Source organism: Acomys russatus, chromosome 17 (genome assembly GCF_903995435.1).
Source record: "Acomys russatus chromosome 17, mAcoRus1.1, whole genome shotgun sequence".
NCBI classification, from domain to species: domain Eukaryota; kingdom Metazoa; phylum Chordata; class Mammalia; order Rodentia; family Muridae; genus Acomys; species Acomys russatus.
In genome coordinates, this window is record NC_067153.1 from 38815457 (window position 1) to 38835861 (window position 20405).

General features: G+C 50.8%; 1 protein-coding gene across 1 annotated transcript in view; it reads right to left on the bottom strand.

Moving 5' to 3' along the window:
• The window catches only part of LOC127200977 (zinc finger CCCH domain-containing protein 3-like), a 32729-nt gene extending 13192 nt beyond the window's left edge, over positions 1-19537 (bottom strand). The window contains exons 1-3 of the mRNA XM_051159341.1: positions 19450-19537; positions 16827-18138; positions 15187-15383 (exon numbers count right to left, since the gene is read on the bottom strand). Coding sequence (XP_051015298.1) covers positions 15187-15383; positions 16827-18138; positions 19450-19537 — 1597 coding nt within the window. The remainder of the gene's footprint in view (positions 1-15186; positions 15384-16826; positions 18139-19449) is intronic.
• Positions 19538-20405: the final 868 nt, after the last annotated feature.

The window sequence follows — 20405 nt, forward strand, 5'->3', positions numbered from 1 at the left end:
GCAACTTTGAGTGCTCTGTAGAGAAACATACAGCTTTAGGACTAATTGAGGTGAGAAGACCGCAGAGAATGAAAGAAGGAGGCTGGAGGACTGGACCACAGGACCTTCTGCAGCTGGAGTACCCTCAGCCCTGGCTATAAGAGCCTGGACTCTGGACGACTGTTCAAGATAGGTATCCAGAACAGCAGCATGTCTCACAGAGCCCCAACTACACTTCAACAAGCTGGGAAGGGTATCTGAACCATGTTTGGCCACAGCACTTTATCCTGTGAATGTGTAGCTCTGGGTTCCCTCAGCATGGCCCAAGTGGGCCCTGGAGCAAGGTGGCTGACGTGGAGCCGGTCCAGGCGGGCTTTGAAATCTACTCCCCTAGCACAGCTGTAGCAGGTAACAGGCAACTCCCCAGAACCTGTCATCTGCTGAGCCCCAAGAAGCTTCTTGATTCTTGGCTGGGACTATTACTTCAAGAGAGTTACAGGAGCCGTCCTCATGTGAGGCACTCAGAGTCCCAGGGCACCCTGTGAGACAATGAGGAGTCTGCTGCCAGCTGCTAGACTGCCCAACTGTCCCAAAACTTTCTTCTCAGGTTGCTAGGGCTCAGAAAGTAGTCATGGTCACGGCCCAGGATTTATCCTCTGTAGGTGACACCAACCCTCTGGTGTCCAAGCTGCTTACGTGAACTCTGGTGTCCCAGTTAGATCTCATACTCCACAAGGGGGAAGAAGAAAGAACACAGGCAAGCTTCTAGTCAGGCCCTATGTTGAACTACACCTGCCAGAGCCACCTGGCTGGGACATCCAACTGAGAGGAGCAGGCCCCAAATCAGCTGGGCCCCCAAGCCTACCCCACCCACTTCATACCAGCAGAAGGCCAGGCAGCCTGTGACCGGTTATGTGACAGGTGCCTGTGGCCGCCTATGCATTAGCCCCAAAAGAGAAGACTGGCCCCACCTGGGAATCACCCCACCTGGGACCCAGTACTGTGGGAGAGAATGGAGAAGAGGAGAAGATAGAGTTCGGCTTCTAGTCAGAAGACTTCCCTATAGCAGGGACCTGTTAGTCTACCTGAACTGGATGCTTTGTCCTGACTTTGCAGGGACCAGTCAATAGTGGAAATGAGCATGCAGGCCATGAAGAGCTACTGGCCCCCGAGGAAGCCCCAGAAGACTCATGGATTAAAAGTATCAAAAGAGAGATTGGGACCCAGGGGCTTATCTCCAGGGCCAGGGTTCCTTCCTGCCAGGACTGAGAGACAGACACTCAGACAAAGCCACAAATAACCGGACACTTAATGATCACAAGCTGCTGGATTTACAGTCATCGTACCCAGCTATAGATTTTCTTTACAAATTCCATCAATTTCTATGCATTTAGACTAAATCTTCCATTTGGAAGGCTATGAGCCCTAAAAACCCCTAGCTATGTGACAGTGGTGCTTTCTGGCCAATCCTGGCCCTGAAGACTTCCTCTCCAGCAGGCTCTGCCTAATCCATGCCTCTTCCCTGTGGTAACGTACCAGCCACCTGTGGAGAATGAGGGCCCTTTACAGCAAACAAGTTATTGTTAGCAATACCAAGCCACCACCATGGCCATGGCCACAGGAGAGGGGATGACAAAAAGTTAAAGGCCACAGTGACTGTAGTTTTCTCTCCAGGGACTGGGATTCCTATGCTATCTAGATGCTCTGACAGCAGAAGAGACACACATAGCCTGGCCCTGAGGCGGCCACATTGTAGAGCCTGTATCTGAAGATCTTCCATTGGAGGAACCACCAAAGGGACCCCAGGAGCAGGGGTAAGGATGTCACTCTCCTCCAGACTCCAGTGGGCAAGGTTATCATGGGAGGGTGGAGCTCCATTTGGGTCACATGCTCCGGAAGAGGCTGTGGGCCAGGAAGGCTACAGATGTTAAGAGGAAGACCAGCAAGGGGCTCAGTCTTGGGAGTTCCCACCAAGAGCACCACAAATGGCCTTCTGGCCTGACCTATACTCTGATTGCAGCAATTCCTCAATGAGCAAGTACACACAGAAGGCCCCACTGGGTCTCCTGGCCAGGGGTGGCACCATCAGCCCCCAGTTCCTTTCCCTGGCTGCCCTCTTAACAACAATACTAGCTTACAATGGGCTATAAGAGCATTGTTATAAGCTATAAGGAAACCCAAGACCCACCTTAGCCTGTCCTTGCCTGCTATGGGCTATCCCTACTCATTCCCTTCTGTATTCTACAATATCCCTGAGCCAGTGAGCACTTAGCCAAAACATGAATTAGTACTGGAGACCTAACAGGCCTCAACAACATCAGAGCCCAATGCCCTGGGCTACTCCAAAGTACTGACTCTCCCTGCAGTTTCCTCGGGGCCTGTCAGTACCCATTACTATCCTGCAGCCAGCATTCACTCTCACTCAGCAGCCCACTTTATGTGCTGGGTGCAAACAGGCATTTCTCACCCAAGTACAGCCTTGTGGGTATTTTCCACTTGGACCACATTCTGCAGCCCCACACTTCAAATCAGCCACAGGAGGTTCAGAATCCTAACCAGGCAGGATTTCTCACAAGCCTCTCCCAGGGGCCTACAGGCAGACAAAGGAGAAAGCTGCAGGAGGAAGGCACCTCTAGGATCCCAGAAGCTGCCCTTCTACCAAGCAGTCCTCCTGCCACTCTGCTCCACACACTCTGAGAAGCTACAGTCAGTGAGCTGCACACAGGTTACCAAGACACAACTGCCTTCTGTTAGTGGCAGTTTGGTAAAGCACCTCAGACACTCAGCCTGCTGATGAGTGAGTAAGTCCAAGGTTTGTAAAGCTACATACAGCTGGACTGAGCAGGTTCCCATTGCTCACTCTGGGCCCGCTTCTGCAAATACTCTGCGCTTGCGAGTTTGATGTAAACTTGACACAAGCTGGAGTCATTTGAGAAGCAGGGAACCTCAGTTGAAAAAAATGCTCGGGGACAAGGCTGTAGGGCATTTTCTTGACTGGTAATTAGCATGGAAGGGCCCAGCTCACTGTGGGTGGTGGCACCTCTGGGCCAGACATGACTGCTATAAGAAAGCAGGCTGAGCAAGCTGTGAGGAACAAGGCACTCCTCCATGGCCTCCTCCAGGTTGCTACCTTGAAATCCTGTGCTGATTTCCTTCAGTGAAGTTTCCTTTCCTCCTGAAGATGCTTTTGGTCATGGTGTTTCATCCTAGCAACAGAAACCCTAACCAAGACAGACACTGTTCAGCTAACAGGCCATCAAACCTAGTGAACTGTTGCGGGTAGAGAGGTGCTGCCAAGGAAGAGCCAGAGGCTCACAAGGCATCATTGGGCTTTAATGGACTTATACCCCAACTCCTCCACAGGCAACCTGGGCCTTACAGAGCTACAGTCCAGCCAGGCCTGCCCAGCAAAGAGCCCCTCCCTGGACAGGACAATCATCCAGTGGCCTAGAAGACTGGCGCGGGAGGTCCTGTCATACACCCAAAAGAAGACATCATCCATTCTCAGGTTTCTTCACATTTCTCATCCACATTGTCTACTAATCTACATAAAATAACCCAACACGTACGTCAGATTTGACTCAAAACTAAGAAACAATACACAACAGACAATGGGACGGCCAGCTATCTTAGTAATGGGCGGCCTCTAAAAGTACAGCAGCAGGCGGAAAGCAGAGCTCAGTTCGGGTGAGTGCACAAAACCTCTGTGAGGGCCTGGGTTCAATCTGCAGCACAAAGAGATTAAAACAAGATTAGCATATTTTCTCCCAGACTTGGACTTGAAAAAATGACTAGTAGAAAGCCTGGTGTAGTTTGATCCCAGAACTCAGTACTCAGGAAGCAGAGCCAGGTAGATCTCTGAGTTTCAGGCCAGTCAGAATAACATTCTTTTCAAATGCAATTTACCAAAACCACAAGTTGAGCTACAAATCTGCAGAAATATCAAATAGCCTAAAATTCAAGTGCACACACAAACTCAAGTAAGAAATCATTAGTTAAAATAACTTTAAAATCCCTACATGTTTGCAAATTAAAAAGTACCTTCTATAACTCACAGGTGAAAAGGGGGAAAAGTCACATAAAAACTATAAGGTAGGTCGGGCTGTGGTGGCACACACCTTTAATCCCAGCACTCGGGAAGCAGAGGCAGGTGGGTTGTTGTGAGTTTGAGGCCAGCCTAGTCTACAAAGTGAGTCCAGGACAGCCAAGGTTACACAGAGAAACCCTGTCTCAAAAAACAATAAATAAATAAATAAATAAATAAAATTAACCTATGATAAACAGCTTAAGAAGGCCAGCAAGATGGCTCAGCAGGTGAAAGCTCTTGTCACCAAGGTTGATAACCTGAGTTCAACACCCAGGGCCCACATGGTAGAAGGCATCCTCTAACCTCCACACGCATAGTGTGGCACATGTGTGTACACACACACACACACACACACACACACTAAATAAATAAATAAATAAATAAATAAATAAATAAATATTTTTTAAAATGTAATAATTCTGAAAAGCTACACCTAGAGTAAAATTATAGGTAGCACATTTAGATAGCTATAAAGTACCTGTCTCACCCAGTGCTTTCTCTGACAGGCCTCTGTGGTAGGTGGGGTCCTAACATGAGTCCCTCCATATCCAGTCTCTTTGCTTGCTGACTTTCAAGCACTGTAACCCCAATCAACCCTCATTCTCAGAGCAGACCAGGGTCCCTGGCATGGGAGGCAGGGTGACTTACAGCCCTTGCCGTCAGATGCTCACCAACCATGCCCAGCACCCCTGCCCATGGGAGGCCATCCTGAGCTAGAACCAGATGAACCCCACCCAGCCATGTGCTTCCCTTTAAAAGAAGGCCCAGGCATAAAGGAAATGGCCAAAGAATGCTTTTAGAGACTCGTTTTGAGCAAAACATATCCTGAGAGACCCTAGACACAGCTGTCAGTCCTCAAGCCCAGGCCTACTGGCTAGGCAGAGGAGCAGGAACAGGCTCAGCCAGCTGGCTGCTCATGTCAAACTCAGACACACCCTGGCTAACTTTCAGAATGTTATTGTTGGGTTCCAGCACAGGTGTCAAACAAGGTCTCTTTACACCCCTCAAGTAGCAATGGCAGCCTGATCTCTAGCCCCATGAAGCCATACCCTGCTCCTCTCCACAAGGCCAGCCCATGGAGTGAGATGACTCTCCATTCAGCTACCTATCCCCAAAACCCTCAGTAGGCACCTCCTGTCCTCCCCCCACATAGGCCTAGTTGTCCTCCTCGCCAGCCCTGGCTGCCCTGGAGCTCCCAGTGCAATTCTGCAGGGAATGACACCCTTTCTATTGATTGTCCTTGACCAGAGGAGACCAGGTCAGGTCTTTTCACAGCATGGAGGCAACCTAGGAAGAATCCCTGGCAAGAAGCCAAGAGGAACCCTGCCTATCCTAGAACACTGTGTCCCAACTACCCAGCTGTTTTCCATGCCCAGCTGTCTTAAACAGGAAAAAAAAATAAAACCAAAAACAAACCACATGGAATGCTCTCAAGCTCATCATGAGCACACCCTTCTAAGCCAGGCAGCTTCCGGCATCACTCCATGGGACTCAGGTCGTGAGCACCAATCACAGGGCTGCTGCCTCTAGCTCCACATGGCTCTAGAGGGAAAGTTCTTCCCTAACTATGGAAAAGTAGACCTAGGAAGAGCCCTTGAGCAGCCAGAGTCATGAGCGAGTGGCCCACGCCAGGTTGTTTGGCACGATGTGTCGTCGTTGTTCTCCACCATGTGAAACATCTTGACTTGGGGGTTCTCAGTCCTTACAGCATGGTCTGCCAAACCCATGCAGAACACCCAGCTTCCGGCCCCAAATGGCATAAGAAGCAATACCAGGCGGGGACCTACTCCAGACACAGTGCCACAGACAAAACAGCACTCACGGGAACAAGCTGGGTGGAGCTCATGTGCCTCTCCCACCCTGAGGAATGTGCTCTGGCCTCACCGACTTCCACCACCTGCCCCATTACAGTGAGACTGATCACATTCCTATGACCACCAATCACCCGCCTGAGGACTTGTCAACAAAAAGAGGCTCCTAGGAAGCCTACTACTGGGGCAGCCCAGCACTGGAAAGCCATACACTAAGGCTGGCTCACAGCAGCATCCTGGCCCCTGGATCTATCTCACACTCATAACACAGGTTTGGTTTGGGCCTCTTCCCTGGCCCACCAAGAACCCTGGCACTATGTCCTGAAGCCTGCAGCCCACCACAAACTGGTCCTAACTTCGTATTAGAGGTGTTTGCCTACACTGGCACCCACTGCACTGCTACACTGTACCCACATCTGCCTCTAGGCCCTGCTGACTGTGCTTGAAAACAGACCAGGCCATGGGGGACAGTTCTTACCCCATATTCCCTGGGGAAACCCTGGGTGCTCAATAGTGTATCAAGGGAGTCAGCAGCTTCTGTGGGCTGCAAGAGGCAGCTGGACAAAGCTTAACTCTGCAGCCCAACACCCCGTGTGAAGCTAAGCTCTTGAGGCCCTAAAGCCAGTTCATGCTCAGTGGCCATGGTGTGGTATTTGATTCAAAGTCAGTCAGGACGCATAGAAGATAGGCAACTCTTCAACCAGGAGTAAAATGACAAGAGAACTATTCTCACTTCAGTCTACAGAAGTCCTAAGCCAGAGGGTGAGGGCTAGCTGTCTTAAAGATACAGCAAGCTCAAGCTGCTGGGTGTGGTGGCGCATACTTTTAATCTCAGCACTCGGGAGGCAGAGGCAGGTGGATGGCTGTGAGTTCGAGGCCAGCCTGGTCTACAAAGCGAGTCTAGGACAGCCAAGGCTACAGAGAGAAACTCCATCTCGAAAAACAAAAACAAAAAAGACACAGCAAGCTCCAGCGACCCTGATACCACCACCCTTTCCAAGCCAGGAGTCAGAAGGGGCAGCTCACCAGGAGTAGCACACACGTGTCTTCATGCCAATTCTTGTGGAATAATTAATTAGCATGGTTGCGACAAACGTAAAATTGCAGGCCTCCAGCGTGCCTGATAATTTATGCAAGATCCAAGGATCGCTGCGGATGCCTTTCCCAGAGCCTAATTCAGCATTTTCTTTTTTCCCTTATGAAAGCAGGACTCCAGATTTAACTGTTCTCATGCCCTTTAACAGTGTTTGCCATAGCCGTAGTAAAATTGAACAGCCCAGCTGCATAGCAGTGAGCAACAATGGATCGCAGACCCCTGAGGCATTGGCCAGGACTTTCCAGACAGCAGCAGCAGCAGCAGCCACCACCACCACTGCTGCCACCACCACACAACACAGAGGAATACCACACTAGTCTGAAACACCTAAAGGCTCCAGCTCCTTGATCTGCAGAGACCCTGGGGCCAGTCAACTCTAATTATATAGATTAAAAACAAACAAACAAACAAACAACAGACAGTAGTGCAAAGAACACAGATAGTCCAAACTCCCTCAGCAAGACAATGACACCAACCAGCCTAGATAGCCTGAGCTATTTTATGTGCACAGTATCTCAGGGAACTTCCAGAACCTGAATACTGGATATGGCTGCTCCCAGCACCCAGCATTAAAGGCATCAATCAAGCCTGACCTCTCACCGAGACCCCTGGCCCTAAGCCCTTCCCTGCCAGGTACGACTAGCCTCTCTGAGCACCCTGACAAGTACCCGAGGCTCCAATGCACAACCCTCCCCATCACATCTGCTGCCATAGCTGTGGTTATGACTAGAGAGAAAGCAGCATGCGTCCTTCCTGTCACCCTGGGGTCCTGATTGCAGCTCTCTGCTCCCCTGCAAGATAAGAACCATGCCTTGGGCTGCAATGGAGAAGGCAGCCAGCAAAGACCACCAAGAGCTGCTGCCCAAGCCCAAGTGAGGTAGGGAAAGATGCTGTCACAACCAAGCTGCTACTTCTAAAGTTCTGTGCCACCAGTCTCTGCTCTCTGGCTGAACTCTGCTCGAAGTCAGCTCCCCACAGGCCATACAGCTCAGGGCCAAGCAGAGGATTGGGCACCTGAGAGACAGCAGCTCACATTAGTGCTTATAACCAGCCCGTGAGCACTTTCATCTACCAAGCCTCCTGCTCCCAGATTTCCTTAATTGTCCTCGTGGCACAGGTGGTGAGACAGTATCATCCCATATCCAGCCAGTGCTAAAAGATGCCCATGGACTCTCCCAGCATGCCACTACTGGCTCCCACCTACCAGAAACACTTGGCACAGGGCACGGGTAGGTCTGTTGTCTCTCCTGCCAGGTCAGTCCCTTTCAGATTCTCTTGTCCTCAGTTGCTGAACATAATGATGCACCAACAGTTCTGGACCTAGGAAAGACCTGAGGTCTCCCACATGGGCAATGCTGCTCTCAACAGGCAATCACACACATCTTGATTCACACCTGCCATGCACACTGACCATGCCCTGATGCACACCTGCCTCGCACACTGACCATGCCCTGCCCAGCCTAAGGAAGATGAAACAGGTATCCCCAGACCAGCAGGGCTTGCCCACCCAATCAGAGCCTTGGGTTGAGACCAGGATGGGCTTCAAACATATATCTGTGACAGAATGTGACAAATGTCTGTGACAGAATTAGAGAAAACAACCTTCACCCAGAGGACTGCAGAGGAGAATGCTACCCCAAACAGTGCTTCTGCAATGGAATAAGCTAACTCTTGCCCTTGTTCTGGACCAAGAGCCTCAGGCCTATGTGACAAGAGAAGGACAACGTCCTCGTACAGGGCCTTTCTAGGAAGGCAATCTAGACAATAAGCACAGAAACACACATGCTGTAGAAAAGGAAGCAGGAAGTGTGGGTGCCATCGTGATCCTAACGCAGATAAGCTTGGAAGGCAGCCATGGGCACTTAGCAGTTGCCAGGCAGGAGGCCTGGACATCTCAGGGAAGAGGATCACACTGCAGTAAGTTGGCGGATGCAAAGGGTTGGGGTCTGGCTAGACAGAGTGGGTGGGGCCTACTCACAGAGAGGTCTGGCTAGAGCTGGGCAAGGCCTTCAGAGGCCTATTGAAGGGGCAAAGCCTAGTGTCTGGCCAGAATAAGTGGGGTTTGGCTAGGGAGGTGTGGGATCTGGCCCAGGAATGAACAGGTCCTAGCCAAGAAGGAGCAAGGCCTTCTAAAGGGGGCAGGGCTTCCAAAAGGGGCAGGACCTAACTTAGCTAGAGAGAAGGCAGGCTTAATCAGAGGCAAAGCCAAAGAATTTTGGCAAAGGCAGAGAAGTGAAAGGCAGGATGGTGGCTCGTGCTGTAATCTTAGTACTGGGAGGCAGAGGCAGCAGGTTCAAGATCATCCCTAACTACACACACAGCTTAGGCTTTAAAAATAAGTGTGTGAGGTGAGAAGGGTAACTAATCCCAGCTACCCAGAAGGCTGAAGCAGATCACAATTCAAGGCTTCTCTGAGTTATAGCATGAGTGCAAGGCCAACCTGAAAGACTTAGTAACACTCTGCCTCAAAATAAAAAGCTAAAAAGAGGTCCGGGTGTGGTGGCACATGACTTGAGGAGGCAGAGGCCATCCTGGTCTACAAAGTAAGTCCGGGACAGCCAGGGCTATTATACTGAAAAACCCTGTCTCAAAAAAAGAAAAAAACAAAAAACAAAACCAAAAAAAAAAAAAACCCCAAAACATTGGGACTGACTCTAACATGAACTATGGTGCCCCCTAACTGACCACTTCCCCTTGGTGGGAAGGCCTGGTGGCACTCAGAGGAAAGGTAACCAAGCTACCGAGATGATACCAGGTGGGGGAGGAGGTCCCTTTCTGTCACAGGCCTAGGAAAGGGAGGGGGAAGCAAGAAGATACAAGTGAGGGGAAAACAATTGAGATGTAATCCGAATAAATTATTTTTTTTAAAAAGGCAAACAAACAAAAGGAGAAACAAGAGAGCTGACAATATAGCTCAATGGGAGAGCATGTGCTTGGCTATGTTCAAGGCCTAGAGCTCACTCCCTAGTATCACAGAGCAGTGGACAAACTAAGTATTAAGCTACAACTACAGGAGAAATATGGATGGGCCTCCTCCCATGCCCAAAACTACCTGGCAAGATGCCCCTTCCCCACAATTGGTAAAAAAAAAAAAAAAAAAAAAAAAAAAAGATTCTAAAAGGATCCATATATACCAGAAAAGCCTGCTTGGGAACTCTGCCAGGAGCAGGGAACACAAGGCCTTTTAAGGGGTCAAAGAAGGCAGCTGATGGGCAGGGCCTAAAAGCACACGAGATCAAGCAGGTCAGCAGCCTTGAGAACATTTGTTTATCCAGTCAGGAGGGACAATGGAGAATCTGTCCTACCATTGTATGAAGGCAGCCTCACCCCAGACACCAAGAAGGACTGGCCAGAGCTCTGGGGAGGCTGCCCTCAGGATAACTAGAAGCTGGAGGGTAGGGTAAGCTCCCAGAAAACACTGAACATCTGAACTGTTTCCAATCCTGACTGGTGCCAGCCCTAGGCTGAGGATGGCAAAAGAGCTACCCAGTTGGTGATGAGTGTTGGGCAGGGTGGGTACTGGGCTAAGAAGAGGCTAACAGCAGTAGGTGGCACACGCCTTTAATCCCAACACTTAAGAGGCAGAGGCAGGCAGATCACTGTGAGTTCGAGCCCAGCCTGATCTACAAAGCGAGTCTAGGACAGCCAAGGCTACACAGAGAAACCCGTCTCAAAACAAAACAAAACAAAACAAACAAACAACCCCCCCAAAAAAAACAAAAACAAAAAAAAGAAGAAGAGGCTAACAGAGCTTATACTGGGAGGACTCCCTGAGCGCTTCCTTAAAATTAACCTTTGGATCTAGGAATGAACACCCATCCCAGCAGACTCTCACCCTAGGCAGGACAATAGGACCTTCAATGAGTGATACCTGGCCAGTCAAGGGGCCAGGACCCTTACCTATCCTTGTTCCAGTGATCCAAAATGAGTGGTCACTCTGCTTCTTACGGATAAACATTATCAGTGGTCCATTCATATCACAGAGCCACTACAGAGGACTGAAGGATGGTTCCTGCCACATGCCAAGAACTCTGCCCTACAGGCAGGTGACTATGCCCAGGGGGCTTATGTGAAAGCCTATAGGAGGCTGCTAGGTCTCGGGTCAGCCCACCATCTGCATGATGTCACAGTGAAAATTCATCTAGTCCTTATTACCCAGCCCTTAGCAAGTCCCAGCCCAGAACCTACCAGACTAACTCTAAAAAGGCTCTATTTCTAGGGCAAGGCCAAGGTTTGTTTGTTTAAAATATTTTATTTATTTATTTTATTGTTTTAGGTTTTTCAAGACAGGGTTTCTCTGTGTGGCCCTGGCTGTCCTAGAACTTGCTCTGTAGACCAGGCTGGCTTCAAACTCAGAAATCCACCCACCTGCCTCTGCCTCCTGAGTGCTAGGATTAAAGGCATGTACCAGATCCTTTGACGAGGTGGTGCACATCTCTAATCCCAGCCCTTGGAAGGCAAACACAGGTGGATCACTCTGAGTTCAAGGACAGCCTGTCTGGGGTGGGGGAGGGGGGTGCCCCTATACTCAGCCAATTCATTTTATTTTTATTTTTAATAGTGGGGGGTGGGGTGTCCATGAAAGCTTAAGGTGTCAGATCCCCTAGAATAGTTCTATATAGGCAGTTATGTGCCACCTGACATGTGTGCTAGGAATCAAACTGAAGTACATTTTATTTTAAATGATCTCTATGTCTGTGTCCATGTGTGGGTACATGCACATGCATACAAATATGCACACAGTCCAGAAGGGGGCGACAGATCCCCTGCAGATGAAGTTATAAACAACTGTGAATTAAACTTGAGCCCTCTGCAAAAGCAGTAAATGTTCTTAAGTACTAAGTCCCAGGACCAAAATTTTAACACACATAGGAAGAAAAGGACAGGCAATGGCCACATATCCACTATGGGAAGATAAAAGAGAGAGTCTTCCTATCCAATCCTACCTCTGAGAGGTGATGACACACAGTCTGTCTACCCACAGTGGCTCGCTCTCGGCAGTGGACAGCTAATGCTTCCAAGAGGCTGTTGGTTAGAAGCCCATGACTTACTGGTACTAAGCAGCTACCTAAGCTAGGGCAGCAAGCGAAAAGGTGGCTGGTGTATCAAATTAAACAGCACCCTGTGCATACAGTCAGGGAGGAAGTTACGTACTAGGCCTAGGCCATGCCCTATGTGAGTAAGCCTAGGAGCTCACGCCAAGCCTCCCAGGTTCCATATCCTCACACTGAGCAGAGGCAGAGCATCATCCTAAGGGGTTGTCTCCTCTCCCCAGATGCCTTTTCTAGCATTTGTCCATGGGAGGTAGACGGAGCAGGTCTCAGCAGCAGACCTAGCACACATGTCTCTTTGGCCCCCTCAGGGCTCCCTCTGGGGGCTCTCACCACACTTCACAACCAAAGGCTGACCAGAAGGGGAGACACCACATCAGATTGGAACCTTCCTGACACTCTTGGTCCCCAGGCACGAGCAGTCCCATGGCTGCTGAACAATGCAGTTTTGAATTCAATTAAAGCGATTATCTGTTGTGCCAAATAAATTGTGTACAGCATATATCCTGCGGCACTTTACACCTCCAGGCTCATTATTCCCTAACTGTTTCCTCCTGTTTATGCGCTCTCAAATTAAATTGCTGATAATACGCGCCAAAATAAAAAATGAGCGCACCTTGTCCCAAGAAAATTGATTCTCCTTCTCCTGAACTGGCGATTGCCAGGTTTTATATACTCGGTTCCTGGTGATCATTAGTAATTCAATTTTCTTTTTATTAGCCCCCTTATCTGCTGAGCAATATAGTGGCAGCGCTGACCTCTTTCGCACGGGTAAATGTTTAAAATCTTTTCCCTGATTAATTTTGCCAGTTAAGAAAAAGAGGAGAAATGGCCCGGCTCTTAGCCATCACAATGAATAAAGCTTAATGTTGATTGTGATGGAATTTCTAATGCCAGGGAAATTGATTGAACGCGGCAATTACGCTGCAAGAGTAACTCGAGGGAGATGGGATCGCTTTCTTCTGGCCGTAGCCTTTTGGTTATTTAAAACAATCCAATTTGCAAGGATAATTATGTATTAGTGTTTTATCTGCCACTTGAAATGAACAGGGGAGTTTCGATACTGGCCCAGCATTAGCAGGTTATTGCTGCAAATTACTTGATATCTGCTTTCTTTCACATAAAGAGGAAATTAGGCAATCAATTACCAGAAAAAGGTGGATGGAGGGATAAGAGGGGCAAGTGCGCCCTCTGCTGGCAGCAAGGCCACAAAGGAGGATTGAGTAGGGAATGGGAGGAGGGGCCAGCCAGAGCAACTAGGTTCACCGTTCTTTGGCACACAAAGTCTACTGCACAATCAGGTCCCTCCCTAGACATCAGGCAGAGTACTGGCACCAAGAGAAAATTTGGAACTAGGACTAAGCATTTTCTTTGATTTTCTTTGAGGGAAGCAGAAAGAGAAGACCCTAAGCACTAACTTAAGGGGAAGTCCCTATCCACTGACCCATGTACTAGGAGAGCTGACTATCAACCACATGAGTTTGGGGGCTGCACCCACTTGGAATCAAACAGACCAGCCAGAGCCCTGAGCATCATTCAGGCTGAGGTTTAACGACAAGCAAGGAAAAAGGCAGACAGTGAGCCTTGCAGGCGGGAGCTGAGGAAACCACAAGCCAGTTCCTAGAGCAAACCAAATCCAGCCAGGCGCAGTCCAGAGAAATTACGCTTGTCATTCTCATCTCCTTGGGCAGCACTGGCCAGGCCCACCTCCTTTAGACAGCCCATCCTCGAGGTCTCTGCCTGTCTGGAGTTGTGCAACAGTCTTCTCTGGAACCACTACAGGAGCAGCCATACCAAGCACAGGCTCAGCATGTCCTGTTTATGTTTATTTATTTTTTTTTTTTTTTTTTTTTTGGTTTTTCGAGACAGGGTTTCTCTGTGTAGCCTTGGCCATCCAGGCCTCACTTTGTAGACCAGGCTGGCCTCGAACTCACAGCAATCCGCCTGCCTCTGCCTCCCGAGGGCTGGGATTAAAGGCGTGCGTCGCCACGCCCAGCTCGCGTGTCCTGTTTATGATAACCCTCCCTTGAGCTCACATGCAAGGCCTTGCATACTAGCCATCCTGACTCGCCTGCTAGCCCAGCCCTGCCACTGATGTTCCTGAAAGCAGCAGCACAAGCTGTCTCCCGCCTTCCCTGAAAAATCACAGCCTAGCCAGAACTATTCCCCTCCTTACTGTGGCATAAACAGCCTCCCTATTACCTAGTGTCCTTTCCACTGGGGCAATCCCCTTTTCTGGTCCTGTACAGCACACTGGCTATATGGCCTCCCTTCTGCTCTGTGCTCCACCACTGCCTCCACCTGCATAGCTGAGCACTGTTTCCTCTCCTCACTAAAGTACTCCTAATGCCTGCCTAGTGCTTACTCTCCCTGTAGCCCATAACTGTACTCTTCTGCTTTCTTGTTCTTGGGACACCTTTACCACCCAAAGCCAACTGTCCAGCCTGTTTACAAGGGCTCATGCAGCCATTTATCTCCAGTAGAATGTGGCTCAGCAGCTCCAGAAACCAGCATGACGATTCTTGGCCTCAAGGTACCCATCACATGCTTGATGGGTGAGCAGGTGAACAATAGATAGAAAGACTCCCCAGAGCCCTTCCTGCAACAGGAAAATCAGGGACACTGTGCAGCTATCACATCTGTCTGTAATTATGAGGCCATCCGTTCCCCCACCCCTAGTGGAGGCAGCAGCAACAGTTTCAATGGTCCCCTAACGCTTCCAAGGCACCCCAGGTGGAGCCAGTGAACTCAAGACCCGTCACTGCTCACTCTTCTTGGCCATCTGTGGGGCTAGGGGACACTGTGCCAGCCACTACCAGCAGGAGACAATGTTTGCTGTCCCCAGGCTATATGCCCATAGACTCTACCCCACAGACACAAGCAAGTGCTGCTAACCTAGAGGGTTCTAGTAAGGATCCCACAGCCCTTCCTCACACCCTGCCAGGCAACAACCTAGCTGGCTTCACATCTTCTCCACCCAAAGCTGTAAGCTTCTTCAACCCATCTCAACTGGCCAAGGGGAACACAGCCATGTCCAGCCCACCCCTCTCTCTAGCCTTTCACTTAGGTCCCACGCCCCAGCCTCCTAACAGGGTTCCTCACCACCCTAGCAGAGTGCAGCCCACCCTCAGACAACACCAAGAGCTTTCCTCCCTGTCGTACCTTCCTTGGTGGAGGGGTGGGCCCGGGTGGATGGCAGGCAGCACAGCCGATGCCTAGTGACCTGCATCAGACCCTTGTGGGGAGTCTTCCTTAGAACCGGGTTATTCTTCCCCCGGAGGGCCTGTCTCCGTCGCTGGGTAAGATGGTTTTTGTTGGTGGTGGCAGTTGAGGGACTGCTCTTCTTGTCCCCAGGAAGGCTATGAAGAGAAAACACACACAAAAAAACTACCAAGAGGCTCATTGGGTAGACCTGCCCAAGCACCTTCCTCACCTGGAGACAACAGAGGTTGCCATGCTCAGCCGTAAAACACAGCAGAGTGGTTCAGACCCTGGCACTGCCCCAGCCTTCTCCAAGCCAGAGGAGACCCTGCACAAGACTGGTGGAAAGGATGATGGGGAAGGACAGCATTCCTGAAAAGGAGATGCCACCTGGTTTACATGCCATCTCCCCAGCACATCTTCAAGGGTACTACCAAACTCCCCCTCCAAGCTCCTCCCAATGAAGGATGGTACCAGTATGACAAGAACAAATCTATCCTCCAGGCACTGTGAGGATGGGTCTCAGGGTCAGATACCTAGCAACAGCACCTGTCTGGAGCACAGAGCCAGGAGTGAGCGTACAGAGAGCCAAAGACCAAATTAAGATGACAGCAGGAAGAACTTCCTTAGGGGGGGTTCATGGCAAGGAGAGGAAGTGTCTTTTGGAAGAATGCTGTCTGATGGCATAGGCAGGCCCTCTGCCAGGTAAGCAAACAACACCTTTGCCATCAGTGGCTCACCTGAAGTTCCTGACTCCTGACCACAGACTCTGGGCTGTGATGCCATCTTTCAGTCTCCCACAATCATGCAAGGATAGGAATCTCAGACGTGATACGCACTCATAAAACAGTAGTTTGGCCAAAGGGCCAGCTGGGATGTAAAACCATTCTGCCTCCTCTGCAGTGACAGCCACCCAATACTTCAGCACACTTTGAAGGTGGCAGAAGAGCACAAAGCAGGGAAAGCCTGGGGACGCAGTGTACCAGTCCCTTTTACTGTCACCCAACATAGCACAAATGGTGCATCCTTTTGTCTGGGCCAGGGCATAGTGCCCCCACAGAGTCTAACTTCCTGGAACCTAAGGCTGTCAAGTAAAAACAGAGCAGGAAAGCCCGGGCACACCTGGCAGAGCCCAGCACCCTAGTCCACCACTCAGCTCAGACACATAACCCACTGCTCTGGCCAGAACAGCCATGCAGCTTTCATGTACTGCTATACATTGGACAGAGCCAGGGTGCTGCTCCCCAAGCACCTGACTTGACATGATTTTGATTTTGAACCCCGCCCACCTAGAAGGGAAAGGACCTCCTGCACAAGCCCCTGAATCATTCTGTCTTCACCTGACACTTCTTTACATGACAACAGTACTTCCAACCTCACTCCCACCAGAAGCATGACCCAAAATCACACACGAAGCTCCCAGCTTAGGCCACACATCCATGGTGCTGAACAGACCTTCACAGGCCTTCTTTTTCCCCAACCTGGAGTCCAGGAAAGGGAGCACAAGCTAAGGTCAAAATTCCCTAATTCAGGAACCAAACCACTGAATGAGCCCCACCCACCCACCTAGAGAGGACATTGCAAGCTGGTGAGATGCACACCTGGTACTGCCCCGCCTCCGGATGATCTTGGTGCGGCTCTTCACTTTGTAAGCCGAGAGCTGGGTCTCTCCAAAGAGGGGCTTCGAGCTGCTGGGACTCCCTGCTGGTCTGTCTCCTGAGGGGGGCCTAGATAGGACTGGGGAGAGCTGAGAAGTACGGTCCTTGCTGCCAGCCTCTGACTGCCAACGGAAAGAGGAAGAGGAGGAAGCAGAGGGACTGGAAGCCTTCCACTTGTATTTGCTGGGCGGGGGTCCGAGCTTGGATGGCGTGGCTAGTTTCTCAGGTTTGGTCTCTGGGTCAACTTTAGGCTGTGGCTTCTCTGTCTTTCCAGCTGTACCAACAGGAGCCTTGCTCACACTCTCCATTGTTGTCCTGGGACTGAGGGCTCTCCGAATGACCCGGGGGCTCTTTTCTGAGGCAGCCACCCATTTGTAGTTGTTCTTCCGAAACTTGCTGGTCCGACAAGACACTAGCAGTGAGGCTTCCCTGACCTGCCTTGTTCCTGTTGCTGGTCTGACGGGAGCCACCACGGAACCCACGGAAGCTGGCTGGTCTGCATGGCCAGCATTTGCTCTTTGGTCTCCAGTGAGCTGTGTGGCAAAGCTAGCAGAATGAGGGCCTACCTTCCGGCCCTGAGCCACACCCGTGAGTGGGGGCAGGACAGGGGATGGGAAGTGTGCCTTGATGGTAATTTCACTCTCGCTGACAGTCCGCCGGTGCTCAGAAGGGCTGTCGCTAATCCTGCCCACAGACTTCACCACCCGAGGTTTACCAGGCTCCTTCTGGCAGACCAGGAGGGGGTCGTCCACACTGTAACCCACCTTGGTTCTTCCTGGCCTTGAAGGCTGCAGCTGCCCACCAGGGAGCTCAACCTCACTTCCCTGGGGTCTTTGGTCACTCCAGGAGGGGTCACCATAGTCTTCCAAGGAGTCCTGCTGGACCCCTGGAACACTGGCAGAGCTCAGCTTTGTAGGTGGCTTGATTTTAATAACCATATTCTGATCTGGACTGAGCTGGACCTGCCTCTCCAGTACATACCGCTGGGGGTCAGAAGGCCGGCTATCCCCAGACCTGAGGGATGCCTGCAAAGTATGACTGCTGGCTGGATCAGAAGACTCCAGAGGCTGATTCACAAGGGAGTATTTCTTGCGCCACGAAGGGCCATGCTGCGAGGAGAAACCCCTCCGACTTGGACGAGAGTAGCGGGCACCAAAGGTCCTGCCGCCCTGGTAAGCGGGCGGCTGCCACCGAGTAGCCGAGGTGCCCAGGGGAGGGCCATTGCCATGGAGGGTTTTATAGTCATCAATTAGACCTGAGAAGGCAGAATCACAGGCTCAGTTACCTAGGAGGTGTGAATAAAAACAGCAACAATCAGGACTACTAGCCCTACCCTAATGCCCCGACCCATTCTCCTTCCTAACCTCCATGCTGACTTGAAAGCATCCCTAAGTGACTGGAAACCACAGAAAGTTTAGCCCAAATGTCTAGGCATGTCAATGCAATGAGTGCATCCCTATCAATGCTTCTTCATTACTATTTTACCTGCTTATCCCCCAAAATGGCAGCTTTTGGGGTATGACTGTTTCTATTCACTGGTCGCCTAGGTCCACAGTGTTCTGAGGGCAAGTGTCACTCCATATACAAAAACAAAAAATGAAAAACAAACAAACAAACAGTTAGGGATGAGAAACCATCACGGAAACCTGTGGCGCCTGGGTAAGAACAGGACAATTCTTCCACAGAGGCCCTCTGCTCGCCCACGCATGGAAAAGATGCGGGACTGCATCCTAGCACTCTCCCGGTAACCCAGTACTTGACAGACATCAGGAAAACAATACAGTACACCCACTGATGACCCACCAGCTAGCAACAGCATCTCCCACAGAAAACAACTGATACCACCCACCACAAGGATTTTCCAATGAAGTGACTCATGGAGCCCTGGATGAATGCTGGCAGGTTCACTGGGTCCCCAGTAACCAACATCTTAGACACAAACACACACACACACACACACACACACACACACACACACGCGCGGCCTGCCTCAACCCTTACAGAAAGGCCACACCCAGACACCTAGGGTTGGGTGTTAGGAAAACCCAGGGTGTTGGGAAAACCCAAGAAGTAGCCCCAAAGAGGCAGGCCATCTGGACTCCCCAGCACAGTCTTTCCAGTCCCCTAGGTAATTTCTGTGGGAAAAACTTGAAACAATCTAAAACCTTATAAAGACCAACTTGGGTCTAAAATTTTAAGCTGGGGAAGCTGATGCCTGGGTGGGTAATCAGCCAGTCGGTAACAAGGGGGCTGTGCCTGAAAGCTAAAGGTTCTCAACGGCAGCGGAAGAGAAACGCTACGCAGCTGGCAGGGCCTGGAGACCGGTTGGCGCGACCACCTAGGGGTGGGCCACCGTGCTATCTCCCACCAACCCTCTGATGCCCGCCCGCTCAGTAGCCCCGAATCCTAGCAGGTCTGTCACCCGCGGGCCGCACCCGACTCGGCCGCTCCGACGCCCACCCAAGCCGACCGCCAGGAGACCGAGACCGACAGCGCCCGCTTCAGAGAGGGTCTACGGCGATCTCAAGAAACAAGTGAGCACACGCCCCGACCGCGGCCCCCTCACCCTGCAGGAGGCGTATCTGCCGCCGCAGCTGCTCCTTTTCCTCCATCTCCGGAGTCTGCGACGCCTTGCCAGGTCCCCGCGACGTCATCGCTGGGCGACTGCTTCCCCCGGGCGGGGCCCTGAGGACGCTGAGCTCGGCTAGGCACGGACATGGAGCTGGGATGAGCCGTCTCCTCGGCAACCCTGAGACGGCGCATGCGCAGAACAAGAAATGAATCGTCATCCTGAAGCGCCCGGAAGTGGCGGCAATCTGGCTTCGGCACCAATTCTTGCGCCTTAGTCCGCCGCTGTGGATTCCATGGAAGGCTTGGAGGAGATGGGTTGGTAACAGTTCCCTCTAGGCCCAGGTATCCCTTTTATTTACTTTTTGAGACATGGTCTCACTATGCATTCCTGGCTGGGAAAACTCGCTAAGTAGACCAGGCTGGCCTCGAATCTACAAAGGTTCACTTTGCTCTGCCTCCGGACCTGGAACTAAAAGCGTGCTCTTTTAACGCCTTTGCTGCGGCAGCACGAGCACAGCGGGAAAGAATCGGAGGCTGTTTTTGCGGGTGGCAACAGATGTTAAGACCAAAAAAATTCTTGAGCACGGTTAGTCAGAAAGGCCGCAGCCTCGAAAAAACAGTGAAGAAAACTCAACACTATAGTTACCACGTGTTCAAACAATTCCACGTCTAGATGTATATAAGAAAACACCGAGCAAACTTTTATATCGTTCATAAAAGCTAACTGGAAGCAACCCAAGTGACTGTTAACGTGTAAATGGGATATTATCTGGTGTTTATTCGAGTCAGGGTCTCACTATGTAGCTCAGACTGCCTCGAACTCAGACATCTGCCCGCCTCTTTCTCCTAGGTGCTGGGACTAAAAGTTTGTGCCACTAAGCTAGGGCGTGCAGTAATTTTTGTTTGTGGCACTAAGGCGTCGAGTCTGACCACTGAACTACACCTGCACAG